General features: G+C 40.4%; 1 protein-coding gene across 5 annotated transcripts in view; it reads left to right on the forward strand.

Moving 5' to 3' along the window:
• LOC118231754 (phospholipid-transporting ATPase ABCA1-like) overlaps positions 1-24282 on the forward strand; it is a 143289-nt gene that overhangs the window by 59672 nt on the left and 59335 nt on the right. For 3 of the 5 annotated variants that reach the window (XM_035425930.1, XM_035425932.1, XM_035425931.1), the window contains exons 17-31: positions 1082-1286; positions 1729-1845; positions 2644-2815; positions 3831-3962; positions 5329-5468; positions 6391-6528; positions 11957-12156; positions 13517-13601; positions 13935-14137; positions 14692-14740; positions 15063-15170; positions 15365-15397; positions 16568-16707; positions 20035-20162; positions 24166-24264. In XM_035425930.1, coding sequence (XP_035281821.1) covers positions 1082-1286; positions 1729-1845; positions 2644-2815; positions 3831-3962; positions 5329-5468; positions 6391-6528; positions 11957-12156; positions 13517-13601; positions 13935-14137; positions 14692-14740; positions 15063-15170; positions 15365-15397; positions 16568-16707; positions 20035-20162; positions 24166-24264 — 1949 coding nt within the window. The remainder of the gene's footprint in view (positions 1-1081; positions 1287-1728; positions 1846-2643; positions 2816-3830; positions 3963-5328; positions 5469-6390; positions 6529-11956; positions 12157-13516; positions 13602-13934; positions 14138-14691; positions 14741-15062; positions 15171-15364; positions 15398-16567; positions 16708-20034; positions 20163-24165; positions 24265-24282) is intronic. The other 2 variants (XM_035425933.1, XM_035425934.1) reach the window with 2 other exon arrangements.

Genomic DNA, 24282 nt, shown 5'->3' on the forward strand with positions numbered 1-24282 from the left:
CCAGGCAGTTTGGTTTAAATCCAGTCGCGTCCTTTCCTGAAAGTCAGGACAGCCCCCATACGGCTCCGTCGGCCCGCCTGTCACTCAGAGGCGATGGCATGGCCAGAGGGCGGGGCCGAGCCTGCTGATTCTGGCGTCGTGGTTGGACGAGGAACAGTTGGCAGTTGACCGTAGGGTGTTTGGCACGGCTCAACGGTCCTTGTGGGAATCCTCGCTTTGATGGATGGACAATGAGAGGCCGTGAGCTCGTCTGGCAAGATCCTGAGGCCTTTGTGTAGCCTGTGTGTCATTGCTGCTCACCTTCAAAAAAACACTATTTCACTGAAAAAAAAAATTTGGTAAAATGAATAAATAAACATGCTATCAACTTTTAAATAGTTTATGTTTATGGGGTTCCTTTTTTCAGTAAATACACCTGGAAAAGTTGCCTTTTTTATTTTGTGTGTGGTTTCAGTACTTCAGCAACCCATAAATCTGAAAGGGAACTATTAAAATAACTAGATCAGACCAACGCCCCTAATCAGATGATGTGCTGTTCCGGTTGGAGTGATCAATGACTAATATCAAGGGAGGTACATATGGATGATTTTGGTGAGCTAACAGAAGGAAAGAGCACAATGACTTGCTTGTTTTTTAAAAAGTTAAAAAGAGCTAATGACGGACTGATTAAACAATGTTGATTTAAAATAAATTATTATTCATTCTGAGTAGAATGTCTGAAAGCCTGTAATTTGGTGCGTCAGCCCGGACAAGGTTTGATGCCCAATGACAACCTGTCATTTGCAAGCAGCTAAGTGGAGCATAAATCTGAAGTGAGTAATGCTAGATGTGGGTATCATTGTAGCAGAACTGGACACTTAAAAAATTAATTTGCTAGTACTCAAGCAAGGAAAGTTGTTTTTAAGGAGTTTTTTTTGTTGTTGATGATTTTGGTTTGAAAGTCTGTGCACAAGCAGTGATGTTGCATTAGACCCAAAAAGCATGGGAAAAATAAACACGCACACACACGTACACACACACATTCATACGGCCTTTGTTCTGGTTAATGCTTCCGACCCATATTTTTTTGTTTTTGCTGTAGAGCCTCCTGTCCTGTGTGGCCTTTGGCTATGGCTGTGAGAACTTCTCACGCTATGAGGAGCAAGGCATTGGCATTCAGTGGAGCAACATCGCGTCGAGTCCGGAAGAAGGGGAGCGCTACTCCTTTTTGGTTTCCATCATCATGATGCTCATTGACTCTCTCATTTACTGGCTGATCACCTGGTACATCGAGAATGTATTCCCAGGTACTTGCCTTAAACTAACTGTCGGATTTCATAAGTCTGAGTGTATTGTAGATTCAGGTAGGACTGCAATAAACACATCTTTTCTCAGTGTGCCATTCTTCTAAATAAACGTAACCCCAAATACCACAATGATGTTATTCATGTGTATGTGTGTGTGGGTATGTGTGTAGGGTGGTGTGTGTGCAGGTGTGCATGTGGGGGAGTCTGTGTATGGATATGTGTGTGTGTGTGTGTGTGTGTGTGTGTGTGTGTTGGGGGAGGGTCTCTGTGCAGCTATGTGTGTGTGTGTCTGTGTACTTGCGTGTGGTTGTGTACTTATCTGGGTTCACAGTAGAGCTTATGCACAAATATACACAATATCTTGTGAGATTAAACCTCATGCCAGTGCCATATCCTTTATGAGAACACGCCTGTATCAGATGATCCTTATGTTCCCTCACAGGGCAGTTTGGGATACCCAAACCTTGGTATTTCCCTTTCTCTGCATCCTATTGGTGTGGGACGTCTGTAACCCCAGACGCTGGCCCAGATTTGCTGAAAGTCTCGGGGGAACTGAATGGTAAGTACTATTTTTAATTATTTCCAGCGGCCAACGTGTAAGTTTGATTTATTGGCTCCATTTATGTAGGTTATTTCCGCTGCTTAGGAAACATAACTTTCATAACTTGGGTTAATTAACGGGTCATACTTGCTAGTTAGTTTCATTATTGCGGCACGATGGGGGGAAAACAACATGGTGGCTGAGTCCTAGAGGAAAGACACCAATTACAAACATGCGACAAACCTTTGAGAGGTATGAATATTGGGTTTACTGTAATCAGCGCAAAAACAATGACAAGCTGAGTGGTTTTACCCTTGAAAACAGTCTGCAGAGAGAATCTGATGCTGGAATAATAAACTGCTATACTATACTATTGTAAATCCAGAGCGGCCTACACTACATTTCACATTTACATTGCATCCATTGATGCTGCTGGGTATATACTGAAGCAAGGCAGGTTAAGTATCTTGCTCAAGGGTGCAACGGTAGTGTCCTACCTGGAAATCAAACCTGTGACCTTTATGTTACAGTACATACTACACTGCTGGAAAGGGAAGAGAAAACATAGCTCTATTAAAGATGTGTTTCATAAAATTACTCAAAACGTTATTAAGAAGCCTAATAAGGGCTTCTCGACAGTCTTGGGAAATTCTTATTTGAGTAAGTCTTAGCAAACCATGTATTAATCAGATTTGCAGTGTGATATAATGGTTCTACCAACATTCCTCATTGTACTGGACCAGTACACAGAAAGCATGTCAATGCAAATTCTTTTTCGCACTCAAAACTTGTAATTCCTGCCCTGTATTCATTCAGATTACATGGAACCAGCACCACCAAACATGAAAGCAGGGGTGTCCATCAGGAACCTTGTGAAGATCTATAAGACTGGAAAGAAGGTGGCAGTGGATGGCCTGAGCATGGACTTTTACGAGGATCAGATAACCTCTTTCCTCGGACATAACGGAGCGGGGAAAACGACCACAATGTAAGTTACATCTTTATCCTTTTAGTGGACCCTTTGAGTGGGCCGTTCGAGATGCATCCTGTTGGGTGATCGTGGCTATTTCTGTCCTTAACCGTTACTTCTGCCCTCGGTACTGCAGTGAGATATCACTTCATTTTCTAGCTGGTAGGCATTTATAAATGGTTTGTGTTCTATACAGAGTAACGCTGTCTAAGAGTGGTTTTGTCCATTGACATGATTATATGGCTAGGTAGCAACATATATTAGTCCCCACATGTCACGCATGTATTGGTGTGCAGAAATGAGCTCTGAAGTTGTGGTCATAGAATGAAGGTGGCGCGTTGTTTAATAGATCCGGAAAAAGTCTGTTCCATTTCTAATAGGTGCAGTGTCACAGTCTTAACTAGACCGTAGTGTTGACAGCGAACTCAAGTGACCCACAGAGCAGAGGGGAGTGAAGAGTTTGGGTGGGATTATGGGATATGTGGGGGGGGGGGGGGGGGGGGGGGGGGGGCTGTTGGGGTCTGGAGGAAATCAGGCGCACAAGTGCTGTTTTAGTCCAGAGTGCTGAATGAGAGCCAAATGGGATAAATCAAGCTTTGAGTCGTTGAAAGAGCAGAGCAGAGCAGGGCCGAATTTGGAGGGAAAATGCTTTTTTTTCCTGGTTTATTGTGTGCTTTATATAGTCGGGTATCTAGTTTGATTATTGCCTTTGAGAAACAGACAATATAACTTGATCTGGCAAACGCTCATAGTCCAGGAAGTGTCACTTGTGATTGAGTAGCTCTCTCTCTCTCTCTGTCTGTCTTCTCTGCTCCCCCCACAGGCATGGGGAGGGATGTCTTTGGCCAATTAAAGTCATGCTGAGGGTCTTGTAAAAATATACAAATTTGGGTGTGTCATGGTTTCATTACCTGCTGAGAATACAAAGAACACAAAGCTATTGAGTGTGGCCACAGAGGATCACAGTTTTTTTTTCGTTTTAAGTTTGAATGCCTATATATATAAATTATTATTTTTATTTTTATTCTTTCAGGTCTATTCTGACAGGACTTTTTGCGCCAACGTCAGGAACTGCTTTCATAGACGGAAAAGACATCCGCACGGACATGGACTCCATCAGGAAGCACTTGGGGATGTGTCCCCAACACAACGTTTTATTCAATGAGTACATACAAATTCCATTTACCTTCATGCATTTGCATTGTAATATGGTTTTATGTCAAAGTGAGACTGTTAGTTCAAGATAATAATTTCAATTGAACAATGTCTTTTGACCCTTGAATCTTAATATTGTAAGAATTATGAATACATCAGTGACACAGCAAGGTTATATATTGTACCGTTGGAAAATATGTTATAGATATTAGAACAGAGATTATAATATTAGAAGCCTAACTTTATCACACAGCCTATATCTCCGCCTTGATTTTATTAAGAATGTAAATTGAAACCAATTTCAAAGTCAGTATATATAAATATAAAATATAAATCAGCAATGCATATCATTTAATGTCATACACAACAAGATGCGTTTATTTTGCTGATTTTCTTTAATATAAAAAGGGAATTGAATTTCTCTCTTTTTCACAACTGTGCTTTGTCTATTCTGTCCCTAAAAATGAATGATCACTTATAAAGGTCGTATTATATTACATAATGAGAAAGAGAAAGTATTTGATCCTTTATCCATCCATATTTAGTCATCGAGAGAGCACATGAGCATAGAAAGGTCCCCTGAGCACGTTAGCAATTTCACAGGAATGATTTGGCAAATGTCATCAGTCATTAAAAAATGGTTAAATATTGACAGTCTGTTTATATATATAAACTTTAGAATGCATTTTCCTGATGATTGGAGTTGTCAAACAATATCTGAAACTCAGAGGTGCCATATATGATTTGGTGTGGACTAATATATGAAAGGTTATGATCTATGTAAACAATCGATCATTCTTATTATTATTTGAACCAGTGCTTACCTTTCCCATGGTGCACTAGGCTTTTCTGATTGTTATCGGAAAAAAAAAAAACAATAGGGAGCCTGCAACTCATGTAATGTAAGCCTGCCCTTAAATAAACCCTAATAGTGTTAAGTCAACACTAACAGTGTTTTTATAGTCTCTGATAAGAACAATATGTACACTGTTCAAGTGTGCTTGTGAAGTCTTGCCACAGGTGTATCTAGTTTGAATGAATGACTTTAGGAAAAGACTACACATCAACAAGGACCACAATAGCCATTCAAGAATTCAAGTTTTTGTTTACCTAGCTAAATTAATTATATGACTTGGATAGTGGAAATAAAATAATAGTAAAAGAATAGCAGCCGAAGCAACGGTTTTAGATAGTTGCTTTCATTTGCGTTGGCTGGCTGCACAGCAGTACTTTGCTTGTATACACAAAGTCTTCTCAGTTTTTTCATTTAAAATAAGTATGATAGGTCACCCACCTCCACACAGCATTTGGTTGCCGTGAGGAACATTTGTGAATTTTGCATTATACATGATATTGTTTTTTTTTTTTCCCCGAAGGCTGACAGTGGAAGAACATATTTACTTTTATGCACGTTTGAAAGGAAGGAGCTCAAAAGAAGTGAAGAGTGAGATGGACCAAATGATTAAAGATGTTGGTTTGCCACACAAACGCAAAGACCAAGCCAAAAACCTGTCTGGTACGTACCATGAATGTTTTAGCCCCTATCCTCTGGGCTCTTAATGAAGCCTTTATTTCACCCGATGATAACAGTCCCTTCTCAAGAGTTAACCTTTATTCAACAACTAGCACCTGCTGTGTGTGTAATCACTTGTGTGTCTGATAAAGTGGCGTCGGTCGAATTGATTGGATCCAAACGATCCCAATCCGAGAAATTTGACTTTTTATGGTTCAGTTGTGATATGGCTCATCTACTCTGACATTTACACCGAATTAGCAGAATAAAGTATTTCAGACTTCTGCGTGTGCAATCACGCGGGACCGCAAAAATGTGTTCAATATTCTCATTTTCAGTCATATACTGCAGGAGATGGAAAAACCTTTTATACTGTATATTGTTGTATGGCCCAAAGTTGATAATCAGTAGAACTCATCATTATTCTTTACTAATCGGCAACAAGTCACATGTTGGCTGAAACAAATTTGTGATTAATGTATGGTGTAGAGAGAACATGAGTGTTTATGTAATCTGCACAGAGACCTTGATGCCACACTGCGAATACTGACACTAAGAGAGAATGACAAGCCCCATTGGTTAATAGAACTCATTGTTGAGTACATTATGTACCAGAGCTATTCTCTGTTCTGACCACACTTCAGTGCCATGAAAATAGAAACTTACGTAATTCACGAAGTAACACAAGTAACTTTTGCCACATCAAACGTTTAGGTCATGGACCGTAAGACAAAATGTCAGCGATTTGTTAGCTTTCAAACACCTGCACCTGCAGAGCAGAGCTTTTGTTTGCAATTTCTTTTTTTGTGTGTTTTTAAATTTCATTTCGGAGGCACTGTGTAGCTTGACATGAATGATGCCTTGTCACACTGTTCTCATTTGATTATTATAATTAAAAAAAACATTTTTTGTTTTGCTTTGACAGGTGGGATGCAGAGAAAACTTTCAGTGGCCATAGCTTTTGTCGGAGGGTCAAAAATAGTCATCCTGGATGAGCCTACTGCTGGTGTGGACCCCTACGCTAGAAGAGGAATATGGGAACTCTTGTTAAAATACAAACAAGGTATGGCATGTCAGCAATGGCAGACAGGCTTTTTACAAATAACTCTGCAGTAGCAGAAGGAAGGACAAACGTGAGCAAACTACAAAAAGAAAAAAAAAAAAAAACGAAGCACCCATGCACTATATCATTTTCAGTGGGCAAACCTGCTATACACTGTAGGTCATTGCTTTTTGGGTGATCTGCTTATTTATTTATTTATTTATTCACTTTTATTGGGGAATATATTAATTTCACTTTATTGAGAAACATATTATACCTCTTCATAATAAATCATCTACCAATTTTCGGACTCTTTCATATTATTATTATTATTATTATTTGTTCTGTTTAAAGACAGCTTTTCATTAATGTAAAGTGTGGCACAGTGTAACAACCCAGGAATGCCACAGGGAACCTTTGTAATGTATCTGTTCAGAGCAAAATGCCTGTGGTTTAGATGTCAGAAATAATAGCATATCTCTTCACTTTTCATTAAAAAAAAAAATAATAATACATTCTCCACATGAACTCCTTTTCAGCATTTCAGTTGCTTGTCACTTTGAAGTTTACAATTAGATGTGTTTGTGATCTGTGATCAACACTATTCATCGCCGCAGTTTCTTTTCCGAAGTTGTCCATATGGGTGATATTCATAAGATGACATTTAATCTCAATTTGCCAATTGCTTTGTATTTAAATATTAAGTGCCTTGTCTCTGGGTTCAGGCTTCAGTTTAATGTTCGATCATGTGGCCCTATATCCACACTAGTAATGCGCGTCTCAGTTTGTAAGTCGCTGAATGTTATTGTGACCGCCATTGAAGTGGGCAGCTCATTAAGTCTTTTCATTGTGCAGTGAGCTCCGTGGTGTTTTTGCCACAAAGACTCTTTTTTTTTTCTTGACTTGGGTCTGTACTCCACAATTTTAGATTTTTAACCAAACAATTCGCATGTGGTTAGAGTGCAGATTATTAAAGGGTATTTTTGTACATTTTGTTTTCGCCATGTAGAAATTATAACCTTCTTTATACAGTCTCCACCATTTCACGGCACCATAATGTTTTGGACAAATGGTTTCACAGGTGTTTCTGATTATTCAGGCTTGCTCAATTGTTTCCTTAGTGCAGGTATAAGAGAGCTTCTGTAGCTAGTTTTGTTTATTACTTGTGGTTCAACATAAATTTTAAACCATTTGAGTTTTAAAATGGCCAGTTGTACATGACAACTAAGGGTTTATAATGAATGAAAATAAGGGTGAGTTGGAGACTAGCAGATGAAATACACGTGTGAATCTTGTGTGGACCATCATAATGAACAGTGGACCGTTTTCTTTTTTTTTTTTTTACCATTTCCTTCTTTCCTGTTGATCATAGAAATTTGTTTGACCAAAAAGGCCAACTACAGGGTGTCTTTCAATGAGCTGTTTGCACAATAAATCTTTTCTTTATAGAAGCATACCACAAAAATAATTACAGAGTTGATTTTAAAGTGAAAGTATACAAAGGGATGTGCACCTTTAAAAAAAAATGAATCTCAAATTATCATGTGCTGGTTGATTGCTAAGGGCCAGCAAAGAGAGCAACCTAGGCATTATCATAACCCATTATTTCAGCTTTAATTGCTGTTAGTCAGTGAAAAAAAAAATCATAAACATGAAAGTCCTAAGTTGAGCCTGATAATTGCAGCTTGAATTGGATGCCTGGTTACTCTGTTTATGGCTGTCATAAAGGTAAATGGCCAGGGGAGGTGGGAGGCTGGAAAAGGAGATAAGGTGATTGGTTGAAAAGCACTGTTTAAATTTAGAAAAAAGTTGAGATGAAAGGAGACATACAAACAAACAAACCGGCAAACATGAAGCTGTGCGGTTATGTAAGAATGCCTGTGCAAAAGTAAAAATTCCTGACGACGACAATAAACAGGAAAAGGAAATAAATTGTAGCACAATTCCAGCTAACCTTGTCTCTCACCACCCCTTGCCCTCTTATCTGGACACTTGACCAGGACTGCTGTAAATCACCCAGGGCTTGTACTATACCCTGCAAATCAAATCCCAGGCCATTTTGTGTACGTGCTTTTTCGGGAGTCCCAAAATATTGTATTCCTCAGTGTTTGGACCACACACTCTCTCCCTCTCCCCACAGCACCTTTGCCCTGAGGTTGAGTTTCCCCATATCCTCTTTAGAGGGGTAATTACTGTTCAGCTATTATTCAATTTTACATGTGTAAAAGGCGCGTGAACAGCAGGGGGTCTGGGGACAGGGTATAACCTGTGCCTAGCACTGTAGGCCTCAGGCCCTCAGTAATAATGAGCCTCTCATCAGTACTGCTCTGCCGATATATCCGTCTGCCCCCCAAATCCCCTCCCAACAAACACCCCCTTATCAGCAATTACCAGACTTACCCATGTCATCCTTGTCAAACAAGGCAATTAAAAGGAACTTCCTGATTCTGAGCTTAGCAGTGCCAATAGGGACATGGTTAATCTCATCAAGATCTGGGCCAGGTAGCTACAAAAGAAAACCAAATTCCTGCTTCTAAACATTTATATGGCTTAATAGCAGTATGCACACTATCACACTGGTTTTGAAGGCACACTGTTAACTGTGATCCTGAATTTATCCTGGACTCCAATACACTCTGTTAGAATTAAATTATTACTGAACAATTTTGGATATAACTGACAGCATATTAAACAGCAATTTTTGGTTCAGTTAAGTCTTCCTACATCTGACATGTGGAGCTATCAAATGGCTCGGTAACTTGACTAACCAAGTTTTAATTTAAAAAATGATGAAGGGAAGCTCCTCCATTTTAAATGCACTTTTGACATCAAAGGCATTGAAAGTAATAAATATGTATTCCAGATTTTTAGACAGATGCTCAAGGGCATTATTCTTTCGACTATGAACGTCACACCAATAGACATAATGACTGTAACTAGTCTGGACCTCTTCAGGAGAATATGAAGTACTTCCATGTGCGGTTGAATGATTTAACACCACAGAGTTTTTCAGTTATCACAAAATTTACACAAGTCATCACAAATGAGGTTTCTTTCTCTTTTAGCTTTGAACATTCAAGTGTCTTAAATGAAATGTTGTCTGGAGACCTCCACAGTCAGCACAAGGCAAGCAACATTGACTGTTTTTAAAAAATAAAAAAAAATCTAATGAGAGGTGGAAAATTAATTCAGGGCCCCAGCTGTCCTGACCTTTAGAGTGGGGAAAAACAACAAGTGCTGTGATTAATCTTCAAATTCGTAACATCATCCCCAATCATTCAACCGTATCTCTCTGCTCTCTCCTCGCCATTCTTTTGTTTCATTATTCATAAAGCTGCTTCATCCGAGGCGGTTTTCTCCATAACAATCAAATTAAAAGTTGAGGGAATATACAGTGTATGTCAACATATTCAAATTTAGTGTATCAACCTGCATAGCTTAGGAGGTGACGTAGCTCAGGAGGTATGAGCGTTTGTCTGGCAGTCAGAGGGTTGCCGGTTCGATCCCCCACCCTGGGCGTGTCGGAGTGTCCCTGAGCAAGACACCTAACCCCTAAATTATGCAGTCTATTTACCATTTAATCTTCACGTGTAGATGCATAAAATGTAAGATACAGCGCCGTGAAAAAGTATTTACCCGATTCCCTCTGTTATTGTATATTTGTCACACTGAATGGTTTCAAATGGATTTTCACAGCACTGTATAAGGTATACATGTTCAACAGGATGTTTGTGTATGCTGAGGGAAAATTGTAACAAAGAAATGAAGCTGTTTCTGTTTGGCACAGCTGCAATGTAAAGTAGGCTAACTGTTACTGAACACATCAGTTTTGCACGGGAAATTTTCAGACAGTTCCTTTTATCGTGCTGGATAATAGCCATCTGGAAAGAATGACCATTTCTAGTTCATTGTGCACAGTATATTGACAAAATCAATTCAGGGAGAATTGTTACTTTGCCCTGGTCTAAATAATGAATTCACTGTTATGGAGACCCCAGCACCTTTAAAGGGAAAAAAAATCCTTTTTCTCCATTGGACTGTGGGCAGATTCAGGTTTTTATACACCATATTCTGATCGGTGAAAAGCGTATTTCCACAATAGCAGCGTAGCAGGACATTGAGCTGGAGAAGAGGGTTAAAGGGTATGAGAGAGAAGGTTGAGCACTCCAAGCTGAAGAGCAGAAAATGGCGTCACACAAACACTTAATGACCTGTGTGTGTGTGTCCACGTTTGGCCGATAATGTGACCTGAGGGGATGGGGAACTAACTATCTCTCGGAGAAAACCACGGGTCTCAGCAAAGCTTGCTGCCCTTTTCAGAATAATAGCACCACTTCCAACTAAAAAACCGAAGTCCCTCTGGTCAGCAATTCAGGCAAAAGATGTGTGGTAGACATCCATCCATCCAAGCTGGGTGGAGTAGGTGCTGAGAAAGGGATGAATTATTTTTCTTCTTCTTATTTTGCTTCTTCTTCCTCCTCCTCTTCTTCTACTTCTTATTTTGCATTAGCTTTCGCCTTGCAGTTCCTGCTTGCATTGCAGGGGTGCATTCCCAATAGGTACAGTAGTTGTTGCTGCAGTGAATCTGGAAAGCATTGCATTGCATTGAGGGAAAACTCAAGGTGGTAAAACCTATGAGTCATAATTACATAATTAAAATGCAGTCACCTTGAGAGAAGGGGGGGGGGGGGGGAGAAGAAACTTTATTGTATTCATTGGAAATTCAGTTCAATGGCAGTCCTGTCAGGTTGAGAGTTACTGTTTGAGAACAGCCATTTCTGAGTTTTGCGGGACTGTTAAGATCAATAAAAATGCTTACCAGCATTTTTCTGCTGCTTCACTCTGTGGGGAAAGAGAAAGAGCAAGAGATCACACTGTGCGAACCTCACAAACGGAGTCAAACAGAGTTGTCATAAAAAATGAAGTTGTGTGGAAGATATTTTTACTTTGGTGTTAGAAGTTACAGATGGTGACAATTCAAAAGATAAATTTTTGTTGGGAAACATTTATGCTTAAAATATAATTTGTTTATGATATGTTTATGAACAGTTTTATTATTATTGCTGTTGTTGTTGTTGCTGTTGTTATTATTATTATTACTATTGTAGTAATATCAGTAGCAATATTAGTTTTTATTTATGAAAAACCTACAGAACCATTGCTTCATGGTCTTTATTATTTAATATTTTATAATGGACATTATATAATAAGGCAGATCTCTTGCATCTTTGCATATTTATTCTATAATTTATGCTCTTCCAGAAACAGTCTGAAAAGTTGACATTTACACTATATCTTCTGTTCTGACAAACTTCCAGAACACTTAACTGCCCTCTCTTCCTTCCAGACACGACTGTTACAATCCCACAGTGCACCAGTGCGCTGCTGAATACTGAGGATGGATATCCATCCGCCTCCATCCACCGCTGTCTGTTTTTCCACCCTGCAGGTCGCACCATCATCCTGTCCACTCATCACATGGACGAGGCCGACATCCTGGGAGACCGCATCGCCATTATCTCCCACGGGAAGATGTGCTGCGGGGGCTCCTCCCTCTTCCTGAAGAAGTGTTTCGGGAGCGGGTACTACCTCACCCTGGTCAACGCGGGAACCGAGAAGATGTCCACGCAGCGCGAGGGCATCACAAAGGTACACCTGCTCTCGTGTTGTTTCGATGAGATTTGACGGTTGGCACCACAAAATAATGCTTGGTTCCAGAGAATCGCAGGTGCCAGGTGTTTAATACACTGGAACATATGAGTGCGCTGGAAAAAAAACCTGAATATGTTTATTAAAAGTACAGATTTCCAAGACTCTTTCTTCAGCTGATATACACATATGCACAGCAGAATTCTGATATGACTTCATTTCCCAGCATGCAAATTGGGAGAGCGTGTTTTTTTCAGCATGAAGCTAATACCTGATTGTGTACGCTGCAACTGCTTGCAAAGCTTTGCTCGGTTAACTGTGATCAATAAAAACAAATGATTACAGAGCAGGGATGCCAGCAGGACTGCAGCAATTATCCATTCATTTAAAGGCTAGTTGGGAATCTAGTTGTCCATGTACAGTATTGGATGCATTCATATATTTCTATAACACTTCTACAAACTTCAGTTAGTAGTGTCAGCACCGATTTGGTAGATTTATTTGATTGAGTTGAGCAGTTTGATTTAAAATAGTACATATTCCCCCATATTCTGTTGAGAAATAGTCATTTACTTTTCATTTTTTAAATATATAAATTCTTCTGATGATTTGTGAGTCACCGAAATGCAGCGACCTTAAATTTTACACAGCATTTAATGATATTTGAGTGGAAGACCCTGTTCAAAACCTCAGTTCCCACAATTTAAACTGTGTTGAGATCTTCAAGTGATTGGATTTGTTAATAGGGTGTAGTTTTATATCAAACATTTCCAAATGTATTTTGAATAAATCACTTGTAATTTTGATCTCATAATTTAATTTTATAGTTAATAATGATTTACAGTACTTAATGAAAATAAATTAATTGGAGCTTAAAGAAACACTTACGCTGTCCCTCTCTCAAATCCTAAGAAATAAAAATCAACTAGTGATTACCATAAAACTCCTGGGCTTCATTTTAGTTAGTGTATTTCATACTGGTAACAGCAATAGCTTTTGAGGAGGACTTCCATCTTTCCACAAACCCAAGACGCAAGACAGAGGCAATGATGTGCATGCTGCCTTACGCAGGTCTTCAAAGTGGTCAGTTATCAGCTGGGACTAGTAGGTGAAGCATCAAATATTTTTTTCAGTACGGAATGTGCTGTGCTGCAGTTGGCAGCAATGATCAGCTTAGGTTTAAGGGGTTAATCAACCTCAGTAGTGTGGATCGATAGGTTCTCATCTTTCTCTGCCATTCAGTTATCGGTTGCCAAGGGGAAGCGTTGGCAGTTTGGTTGCACTGAAATCAAAAACAAAGGAAAATGGTGACGAGCTGTGCATGAACAATCAGTGAGCTGTGTCCCGACCTCTCCCACAGCAGAATCACAACTGTGGCTCCACTCGAAGTTACAGCCCGGATGAAGGCATTGGAAGCCCGATTGAGAGTGACGAAGACCTTACAGGTAACATACACTGCACTGTGAGGACCGGAGAAAGTATTACACCACTGTACACTCACATCAGATTTTTTTTTTGTTACTCACTGAAATACTTCAGCCTTTACCAAAGAGAAGGGAAATAAAGGATTTCACATCAGTTCAGGCAATAGCACAGTGGTACACCCCCCCCCCCCACCCCCCTGCAATTTAATACTGAAATATGCAGGTTATTATAAGTATCCAAGTAACCTAGCCAGAGTCATCATATTGTATGTTATGTTTTTTTTTTTTTTTAATCGTCTCCTGTCCCTTGTTCCTGGTTCCTAAATTAAAACATCCTCGTCGGTCCCCTATCAGGCATTAAAGCAGTCAGCCTCCTACTGTGGAGACACGTGCCGGAGGCGGTGTTCCTCGAGAGCATCGGTCAGGAGATCACCTACATCCTGCCGTACGGCGGGGCTCGCGATGGCACGTTCGCCCGTCTCTTCCAGCAGCTGGACTCAGAGATGGCGAGTCTGGGCATAGCGAGCTACGGGATTTCAGACACCACTCTGGAGGAGGTAACAGATGGCCCCCGTTTTTGCTTCCCAAAACTCGAGTTCGTCAGACGTTTGCCACCAGGGTAGACGCGCGAGTCGTGCGGGGGGGACCAGATGAAAGTTGTCGAGCTGATTAAATCGTACAGTTTTTCCGCGGATGTTCCCCGGGGCAAGCTTAAAGTTTCTCGGAAAGACGCCAACATCAGAAATTAGATAAGTGAACTCGAAATAAATTTGTATTTGAAGCACCATAAGGGGTGTTTGACATTGAGCTATGGCAAAGTATTTCTGAAGAGAGAAATTATGCAGATTAAATTAAGATTCAGAGCATTTACACATTTTGTTATTTTCAGTTACTGTGTTATAATTTGTGCCTTAATTTTGATGGGTATTAGTAATGATAAATGTACAGTACTTTCAATACGTTTTACAAAAGTTTTTAACAAAATAAATTATGCAATCTGTTGTAAAATGCTCAAGAAAATGTCAATAATCTGTGGATGTACACTTAAATTAATGCACTGTGATTAATATTTTTTGCATTATATATGAAAATCAACTTTTTAATTCAACAGATCTTCCTGAAAGTGGCAGAAGACACAGGTGTAGATGTGGAAATGCCAGGTAATGCCAGTAGGGACCAAACACACATTTACAGTTAAAAATACTCAATTCAAGTTGAGACAGGATCACAGCTCTGAAAATGCCATGGAGGAGGAGGGGTGGAACTTCTGTTGTGTGGGGGTCTCATAGATGGCTTGAGAGTCAGCTGCCCTACAAACAGTGTTACACATCTCGCCACATATCTATGATTTTAAATTATACATTTTAAATAGTAAGTTTTGTTCTCATGCAGAATCCATGTTGCTTTACTGTATTGCCTAATCATTGATAAACAACCACACTGTGATGGATAATGTAATCTGTCTCTTTTTTTTCTTTTCAGATAAAAAGGATACATTAGTAAGAGACTGGAAGAGAAGTTCAAGAGAATCCAAACGTCGTAGTATAGCCAATGCCGGTTCGAGTTCTGAGAACTTAATTTCCAAAAGTGGTATGGATTATTCATTGTTATCTCTCTACAAATTGACTGCATGAAAACAGGAAGTCTTCTGTCACCATGCATTGAGGCTGTTTCCTGTTGTCTCATTGGCTTTCTCAGTCTACTATCGCATCTTCTATCCATTCTTGGGTAACAAATCATTCTGTTTTTTTTGTCTTGTCTTTTCACTGCTGACATTTGATTAGAGCTGAAAGGAAAATTTGCGAATCGAGTTGAAGGTGAGTGTTTTCAATCATAGTCTGTCGACCTCTGATGTCCACTGTCGAATTGCTGTTTCCTGCCTCTATTGATCTTCCTATTGGTTGTTTAATGTGGTTTAATGTTACATCATGAAACCTATGCACTTGTTGTACGTCGCTCTGGATAAGAGCGTCTGCTAAATGCCTATAATGTAATGTAATGTAATGTAATGTCTCATGGTACGCCTAGCCGTGGCATGCTTATTTCCTTTAGTCCAATACCAATCTTTCATTTACGTTATGTTATTACTTACCACTGAAGTGACACGTCAAAGCAGGTAAATACACGGGTCACCTCACCTGGTCTAACTATTTTGCTGATTTTATAGTGAAAGGAAAAAAACCAGCATACAAAAAATAAAAAATAAAAAACCTGTGAGTCTCAATGTCCAGAGGTGAGGAACCCTGCCCCAAGCACTTTATTAGACCCTTTCATGTTGTCTGAAAAGCTGGTAACTTGCCGGTATTAACTGCTGGTCGGTGTTCTGCCAAAAAAACACCATTTTCTGCCAGAACATCAGCATGTTGCCGTTACTGGCCCATTTTTCATTCCGCTCGGCAAAGCTGCTTTTAAGTGCTTGTGGCATACTGTCCCCAGTGTGTTATTCTCTAGTTCATCAAACAGGCAGACAATACGGCTTACATAGGCGTTCTCTGTATTGATGTCTTCTTTACATTGAGCCTTTCTGCAATGCTAGCGGCTAGCGTTGAATGTGCAGATAGATTCGGAGATCGTTTGCGGTACACATAGAGTGGGAGGCTTAATGATGCCATGAGTCAGGGAATCGCAGCAAGAGTGTCCATACATCCAGTTAAAATGTTTTTTTTAATTTATTTTTTATTTATTATTATTTACAATCAGAACTGGGACAAATATGTATTTGTTTTGGATTCAAATACTTTTCTGTGCTATATTAATCTTGCCTAGTGTAACTGAGCCTGCCAATATGACCAGAAGGCGGGGTTTGCACTGTTCGAGAGTATTTCATTGGTTCCAATACACCAGAGAAGATCAGTAAAGCGTAGAAAAAGTATTTGAATCCAAAACAAATACATATTTGACCCAGGTCTGTTTCCAATCAACCTTACTTCAGAAACAAACACTGCAGCAGCTCAGCTGGAGCCCTGACCAGTACCTGTGTGTTTCAGTGTCGGAGAGGGTCAGGAGCAACAACGGGAAGGGCTCCAGAGTGATCACTGGATGGAAGCTGATCCGGAGGCAGTTCCTGGCGCTCTTCATCAAACGATTCCACCATGCTCGCCGGAGCCGCAAGGGACTGATCGCACAGGTACGGCACTGATCAAACTGGTACTGGACTTACAGCACAGGTACTGCACATATAGCACAGGTACTGCACTTACAGCACAGGTACTGCACTTACAGCACAGGTACTGCACATATAGCACAGGTACTGGACTTATAGCACAGGTACTGCACTTATAGCACAGGTACTGGACTTATAGCACAGGTACTGCACATATAGCACAGGTACCGCACATATAGCACAGGTTCTGCACTGATCGCAAGCCTATTTCATAATGATAGAGTTGCCAACTTACAGAAAAAAAAACCTTTCAATTTAAATCTAGGTGGCTGATGTTAACCAAAGATTTCTAAGGAATTTCAACCGTTCAGCTAACTTGTACACTAATCAGGTAGCTCACTCAACTGTCACAGTTTGCAGTTTTTTCTTCCTTCAGATTTTTTCTTCAGCATTTTTGTGGATTTTCTAGGACATTACGAGACATAATTCTTATTATGTTGATTACTCTTTGCTTGATTACTCTTTGCCTCAAAATCACTTTTTTTTTCTTTTTTTTAATGTATTTCTGTCAGGGGTGGGTGTGTCGAGCATGACCACGGATATTTTGATTATCAAATATGGCCCATGAAATAGCTCCATGCAGTAAATAAACATAACAGCTAGTCTGATTACCAAATTATTCCCGAGGCCCAATTATTTCCACTGCCATGTAATTTTCCATTTATGGCCAATGAGGTGTGATAGACCTAGAGGTGAGTCAGACCACTATTAAACAACTTGTTTGAACGCCTAGTAAAATTTTAAGTGTTAATTGAACTAGAACATTTTATAGTCGGCACAGAAGGATCAAAAGTAGGCTACTCTGAGTATCAGAGTAGAATGTACACTATGAGAGTTGGTATAACACTGAAGAGTTTACTGTGCTGAAAGAATATGAAATGTGTACATTCTCCTCTGCGTATATTTTATTGCTGTTCATCTAGTTACTAAGATAGAAATGTGAAATCTATTCATGCATCTCATAATCAGTGCATCAGCGCTAAGGCGGTTCGTTAGATTGGTCATCACGAGAGCCTGATCACATCTAAAAGCTTCTTATAACCGTAATGTTCTTCATTTTCCAGAGGAAGCCTCCCAAAATCTATGTGCTTGCTGCAGGTTTACAATCGATCACCAGGTCCACAACGGCACTGAATGTCTTATCTTATCTTAAGCAGCCCCTGGTTGCCAAGGAGACAGTTGGTGCAAACTGGAGGGTTTGCTGCACACATTTAAGGCTACTGTGGTCTTACTGTTGGCCATTAGCCTCCTCATTTATTACTGGCAATAAGTGGCAACTAATGCACTTCAGTCCTATTACCTTTAATCAGAATGCAAAGAAGGCTAACTGTGCTGAAACGCATTCCTCATAGTGCATCCAGTATCTGGTTATTAAATATTTCAGATAATGTTAATGTAAACATGCTTTCTTTATGAAACAAGTATCTCCGGAAGTCTGCTTCTTCCCTATTTCTTTCACCTGCAAGAGATGGAGGGTGGGTGGGGGGGGGGGGGGGGGAATCAGCCCAGCAGCAGCCTACATGAATCTTTTTGCTCAGTACACCTGATATTTCCCCATTCAAGGTGATATAATCTAAGGCTTGCGGCAACTTGGCTAACTACATGTTTTCATAATTATATATTTTTTTGCTTTTGTTCTTCATCAATTTCACATGATAAGGTGCGCAATTATTCTGACAGCTTTCTCGGGGGAAGTGTAATGTACATGAATTTCACTCGCATAATTACAGATCACATTTCACATATTTTGCAGTACCATACAGAGAATCCCCGCGAGTGACACTGCAATTGTTTGTAAAGTGTCGCGGCAAAAATACATTTTACGCGATTGCGTCATTGCATATTACATTACATTACATTACAGGCATTTAGCAGACGCTCTTATCCAGAGCGACTTACACAACATTTATATTGCATTTTTTACATTGTATCCATTTTTTACAGTTGGATATATACTGAAGCAATGCAGGTTAAGTACCTTGCTCAAGGGTACCCAGGAATCGAACCTATGACCATTCGGTTACAAGCCCAGTTCCTTACCCACTGTACTACACTTCTGCCCCGCATTTCTACCCACGACCTACATCATCTTTATCGGCCATAGTATTTACACTGTATAAATCAATGGCCAACGTGGCACCGTTTCTTTGTTAGTGCACTGCAATCAGTATCTCAGAAACTTAAAGTTAATTCCGCACATTCCTTGATATTGTGCTAGCCTGGGGAAGAAGGATTGTGTGCGTTTACGTACTGTACCCAAGCTTTCCTGTCTCTCTTCCTCCACATTCGAGCCGCTGATGGGCTGACAGAAAGCTTTAGCATCTTGTAAACAGCTCCCATTGTCAGCAGATATGATTGCGGTAAAGTAATCTCTTCAGGGGGAGCTACGGGGAATACAAAGCAGATTATGCTGTCCAAACGCAGAAGCGCTGATTTATGAGGAGAACTCGGGACTGCCAAAGGATGTCTACTTCCGAAAAACGGCGCGGCTCGGCGATTGTAGTCGCTGCGCGTGCCCAGAGGAAATGAGCTTTGGCACCCGCCGGCTATTGTGCGCCGGGACTTTTTTGGATTGAAGGCGCCGCTTTCTCAGCAGGGGGTCCAGGTGCCACTTACACGATTCATCATTCCGTTGTAATACCGCCGGATTTCAAAGGGCGTCTCTCCCTCCCTGAAGGCGGCCCATGTTTTTTTTTTCCCCTCCAAAAACCGCGCGCGCTGGCTGCCGCGCCGCGACGTGGCCGTTTGATCCCGCGAACAATGCGTGGCGCGGGCTCCAAGAAAAATGTCTTCTTTCACCTGAACACTGCTATTCATGTAGCTACAATTTGCTCTGGCATCCTGTGTTGGCTGAAAGAATCTGTGCATTTCAGCGTATTCTCCCTTTGAGAAAGGTTATTTTTGCAGAATTGGAGACCTATGGTGATTGATGGCAGTCACTGTAAGTCGCAAATGTTTTGATGATGCGCGTACACTACTTATGGCTTGTTTTGAACCAGAAGCTGTAAATCTTGACAGACCTGCATTTGCATTACCCTATGCCGTAATTGTGTGTTAGTAAAATCCTCTACCCAGGGATGCTCACAGTTTATGAGGTGCTATGGGGAAGATTTACTGTTCTACAGTTGATGATGAGGAAGCCGTAGTTCTCTGTTCTTTGTAACTTCACTGCAGTTAAATGAATAGGAATTTCCTCAAGCCTAAACTTTTCTCCAAGGTCCTAATGAGTGAGTTTACTTGCAGCATAAATTAGGAAACAATTTGTTTTTCTCCTTCCTTCTCGTCCTCCAGGTGGTGTTGCCTGCGGTTTTTGTGTGCCTGTCCCTCATCTTCTCCCTGATCATGCCACCGTTTGCGGAGTACCCCAGTTTGGAGCTGCAGCCTTGGATGTACGGAACGCCGCAAAACACATTCTTCAGGTAAGCATCCATGGCTATGAAACATCACTTCCTGAAAAAAAGTATACTATAATGGTCCAGAAGAACACTTTTTCGCATACGCATTTTGTATTTCGTTGAGTGATAGGAAACAGCAGCCTGTTCTTTCTGCAGCCCTTACATGCATAAATGTTCCTTTTGGCACTTGCGAGTACAGTCAAGGTAATGGAAGTCATCAACGTCTCTCACTTCACTTAGCCTCCAGTTTTTTTTTTTTTTAGTGAGGGAGGGAGGCCAGGGCTGTAACACAGGGCAATGAGAGTACTCTGTCCATGTGTCAAATGTCCTGAGAATCTGCTTATATTTTCATAACAGAGGCTTTAAAAATGTACATTGCACTTGGAGTATATGTGTGAAGTACTTTTTGAGGACATTTTTGTAGAAGTGATGGTTATTGAGTTATCCCACTAAAACAGTATCAGTCATCGGATCAAATTTTGATATTTAGCTATAGCTTGATAGCTTGACCTGTATGTACACCTCACTCTCAATGAAACGCTGTGATAGAGCTTCCCAGTCTTGGCACAGGGAATGTCCTGTACTGTATTGTGTGTGCTGATAATGAAAGTGCAAGGGTCTGTTTATTGATCTCTTGTATATAGAAACCACTTACAATGAACTGCACTCCAAGGCTTGAGTGTGTATGTATGCGCTTCAACAACTCGCTTATCAGTTGCATCAGATCTCAGCTAATATTATGTGACATGCACTGTTTCTTTAAAAAGAGGGTTTTATTCCCTTTACCTATTCAATTATAGACTCGGATTTAAACACTTTTCAAGGCAGAATCATGGATTGATTTCAATCCAATGAATAAATTGACTGATTGGGAAATTGGCTGTGCTGAAAACTAGAATGCGCTGACGAAGCGTGAACAAGACTTTAATGTTAAACTTTTTTTAAATTTTGTCTCAGTCATTCATCAGTATCCTGCATATTCCCCATGCACTTGTTAATGTGTTGGCCACCATTAGCACACAATCAAAAAAACATATTAAATACTTGCATGAATGTGCTAATCAAAGTTTGGGGACCGTGCACAATACCAGTCAGATTGAAGGCCCCCATCGGTCTCTCTCCATGGAAGTGACAAATCCCTCGAGCGTAATCACCAATCCGAACGTCTGTGATGTTGCGCACAACAGGAATACTGAGAATGAAATATTCATCAGCGGCTTCACGCCCTGTAAACTACTGCTGCATAACGTCTCTGTTCAGCTCAGTTGTGTCACTGCTGTTCTAGCGCATATCGACTGATCTGATCTTTTCAAGAGGTTTTCAGTTCCGTGTACGGTCTGACACATGCTAGCAGAGTAACTTCCTCAGCTTCTTTTTTTTAGCAACTATTTCCACATATCAAAGTGATGAAATGAATGTTTTTTTTAGCCTTTACACTCTAAAATGAACAAATATTGAAATGTCATGTGGAGACCTCCGATTGTTATGTACAATGAAAATACCATTAATTGTGGAATTTACATAACTAACTATCTATAAGAATCAAGGCTTTACTGACACATTAGGCATACAACAACTTTGTATCCTTCTTATCAAAGGGGTGAGCTTAATATGCAACAGGACACAGTCGTTATTTGTTATTTATGTTATTAAACTCTTGCCATCTATCCATCCATCCATCCATCCATTTATCTATACCCACTTATCCTGGTCAGGGTCGCAGGGGGTGCTGGAGCCTAACCCAGTGTGCATTGGGCAAGAGGCAGGAATAATCCCTGGACAGGTCGCCAATCTATCGCAGTTAAACAGTTGCCAAGATTATATGGGGCTGCAGAACAATAAAATGTTCAGTGTCAAATCAACTCTTAGAGAGTACACACAGTATGGTCCCTGTTTGACTCATATGTACTCTGTTAGAGTTGCATTAACACCGGACATTCTACTGTGTGGGTGGTCTTTCAGGAAACTGGTACAATTGGATTTAATGTCACTCGATGATGGAGTATCTCGAGTCAGCCAGGATGACAGCCTCTCATCACTCAGGAGTAAACCTGATTGGTCGATCAGGCGCCCGGAAGTCTGCCCGTAGAGCTGCACTAGATGCGTCTGCCGCTGATTCGTGCCTGTGGGAGCTCTGCTTGTGAACCGCGGTGCGATAAGAAGCAATGGCTGACATCACAAGCTTTGGAGCAGAGGACGCCCTCCCAGATCAATAGCAGAGGCTGCGGCAATAAGCACTGTCAGTGTGCCCCAGTGAGCTCCATGATGTTTGGGACAGAAATATTTTTTCGTGATTTGGCTCTGTGCTCCATAATTTTAGATATGTATGGTTAAATGCGATTTAGATTTAGATTTGTATGGTTAAAAGTGCACATTCTCAGCTTTTATTTAAGAGTGTTTTTATTCGCTTTCGTTTCACCATGTAGAAATTATAGCATACATTTTACAGCCCCTACATTTCAGGGCACAAGTGCTCCTTCTTAATGAATTGTTTGGTGTATGTCTCTGGCAGTTTTTTTTTTCTTTCTTAATTTTCAGCATGTACAGTATATAGAAACATATAAGGAATTCCAAATTTGAGAAAATGGGGGAAAGGCATAACAAAACCAGAAAAATAAAATAAAAATACAGGATTGTATTTGCAAGGAGAAGCCACCGTGCAGTTAAACTAGTTTCCACAGCTCTTGTGAGAGGAACTTTTGTTATTAAAATTTATGATGCCCGTTGCATGCATTGTGTGTTTAAAAGTTTAAAAGTTTTCAAATATCCCACAGGATGTTGCCCCAGGTACCATCGCTCTGTAAACGTCCTTCCTTGACAGAGAGCCGAAAAACCGGTGACAAGCCGGTTCGATGCTCCGAAGAGAGATAAACTGCCCTCGGCCGCAAAACAGATAGCTGTATCGAACATCATCAGTGCTCACAATCAGCTGCTTAAAGTTGGCGAAAGATAGCTCCCGCTAATCTCGAGGGAAATTACAGTCTGACCTTTATGAAAGAGCCTCTGAATTGATGCCATAAATGAGAAATTATTCCCAGCACCCAGCGGTGGCCGGAGTCAGGATCGATCCCCCCATCCCATTAAACAGAGTGCCCTCGCCGCATTGAATTAATTTACAGGTCCTTGTTTTGAGAAGAAAAGCCGAGATTTTTGGGTGGTAATGACCCGGAGAGGACAACGATTGGGTGATAAATTAATCACAAGTAATTGGTGTGAAGGAAAGAGCAGACTGAGGCCAACAAACTCAATTTATTTCTGTGAACTCATCCATACAGGACACATCAGCGAATAGTTTTTGACCTACATATGAATCCTAGACATTTCACTGACTACTTCATTGGAGCGCACTGTGCTCTGGTTATTGTTTCACTACTTATTAGGTTATATTATCAAACTATATATGTATATATATATATATATATATATATATATATATATGGAATATGTACCGACTTTGGCCTGGAGACACTTGCCGTCTGGGATGGTATTGTTTGCATTGTAAGTTGCTCTGGATAAGACCATCTGACAAGCACCAGTATAGTTTAAAAAAGTTAATGCAAGCCAGTTTGTTAACATTTAGCTTGTGCCTAAGAATTGGCAATCTCCATGTACCTACAAATAATGCAGATTAGAGTGACCCTTTTTCCTAAAGAAGTTCACGTGTGAACTATAGGCTATAAAACATTAAGAAGCATGCTGAATCTTAGCAATTTGATATATTTACCATTGTAGTAGTTAATTGTCCACATTTATCTGTACACAAAACTTTAATTTGAACCCTCAGCATCTAAATAATGTTTTTCTGGAGTACGTAGGTTCCCTCTTTAATCTACTTTCTGTGGCCTGGGAACAGTATAGGAGAAGCTAAATCTTCCTAACATTTGACCAGCCTGGTATGTTGCTTGGATGTTTGTTGGCCAGAGATAGACTGCAATTAAAAGATTAGGCTACTGAATTGGATTAAGCGCATGATTAGGCTTTGTAAGTTAATGGCGTTTGTTTCTAATAAGGCCGTATCTCATTACAGCAATGATGCCCCTGATAACATAGAAGTGGCTCGTGTGGCAGACTCCCTAGTGAATAACCCAGGATTTGGAACACGGTGCATGGAAAATAATCCCATACCGTAAGTATGATCTATTGC

This window comes from Anguilla anguilla, chromosome 7 (genome assembly GCF_013347855.1).
Source record: "Anguilla anguilla isolate fAngAng1 chromosome 7, fAngAng1.pri, whole genome shotgun sequence".
Lineage (NCBI taxonomy): Eukaryota > Metazoa > Chordata > Actinopteri > Anguilliformes > Anguillidae > Anguilla > Anguilla anguilla.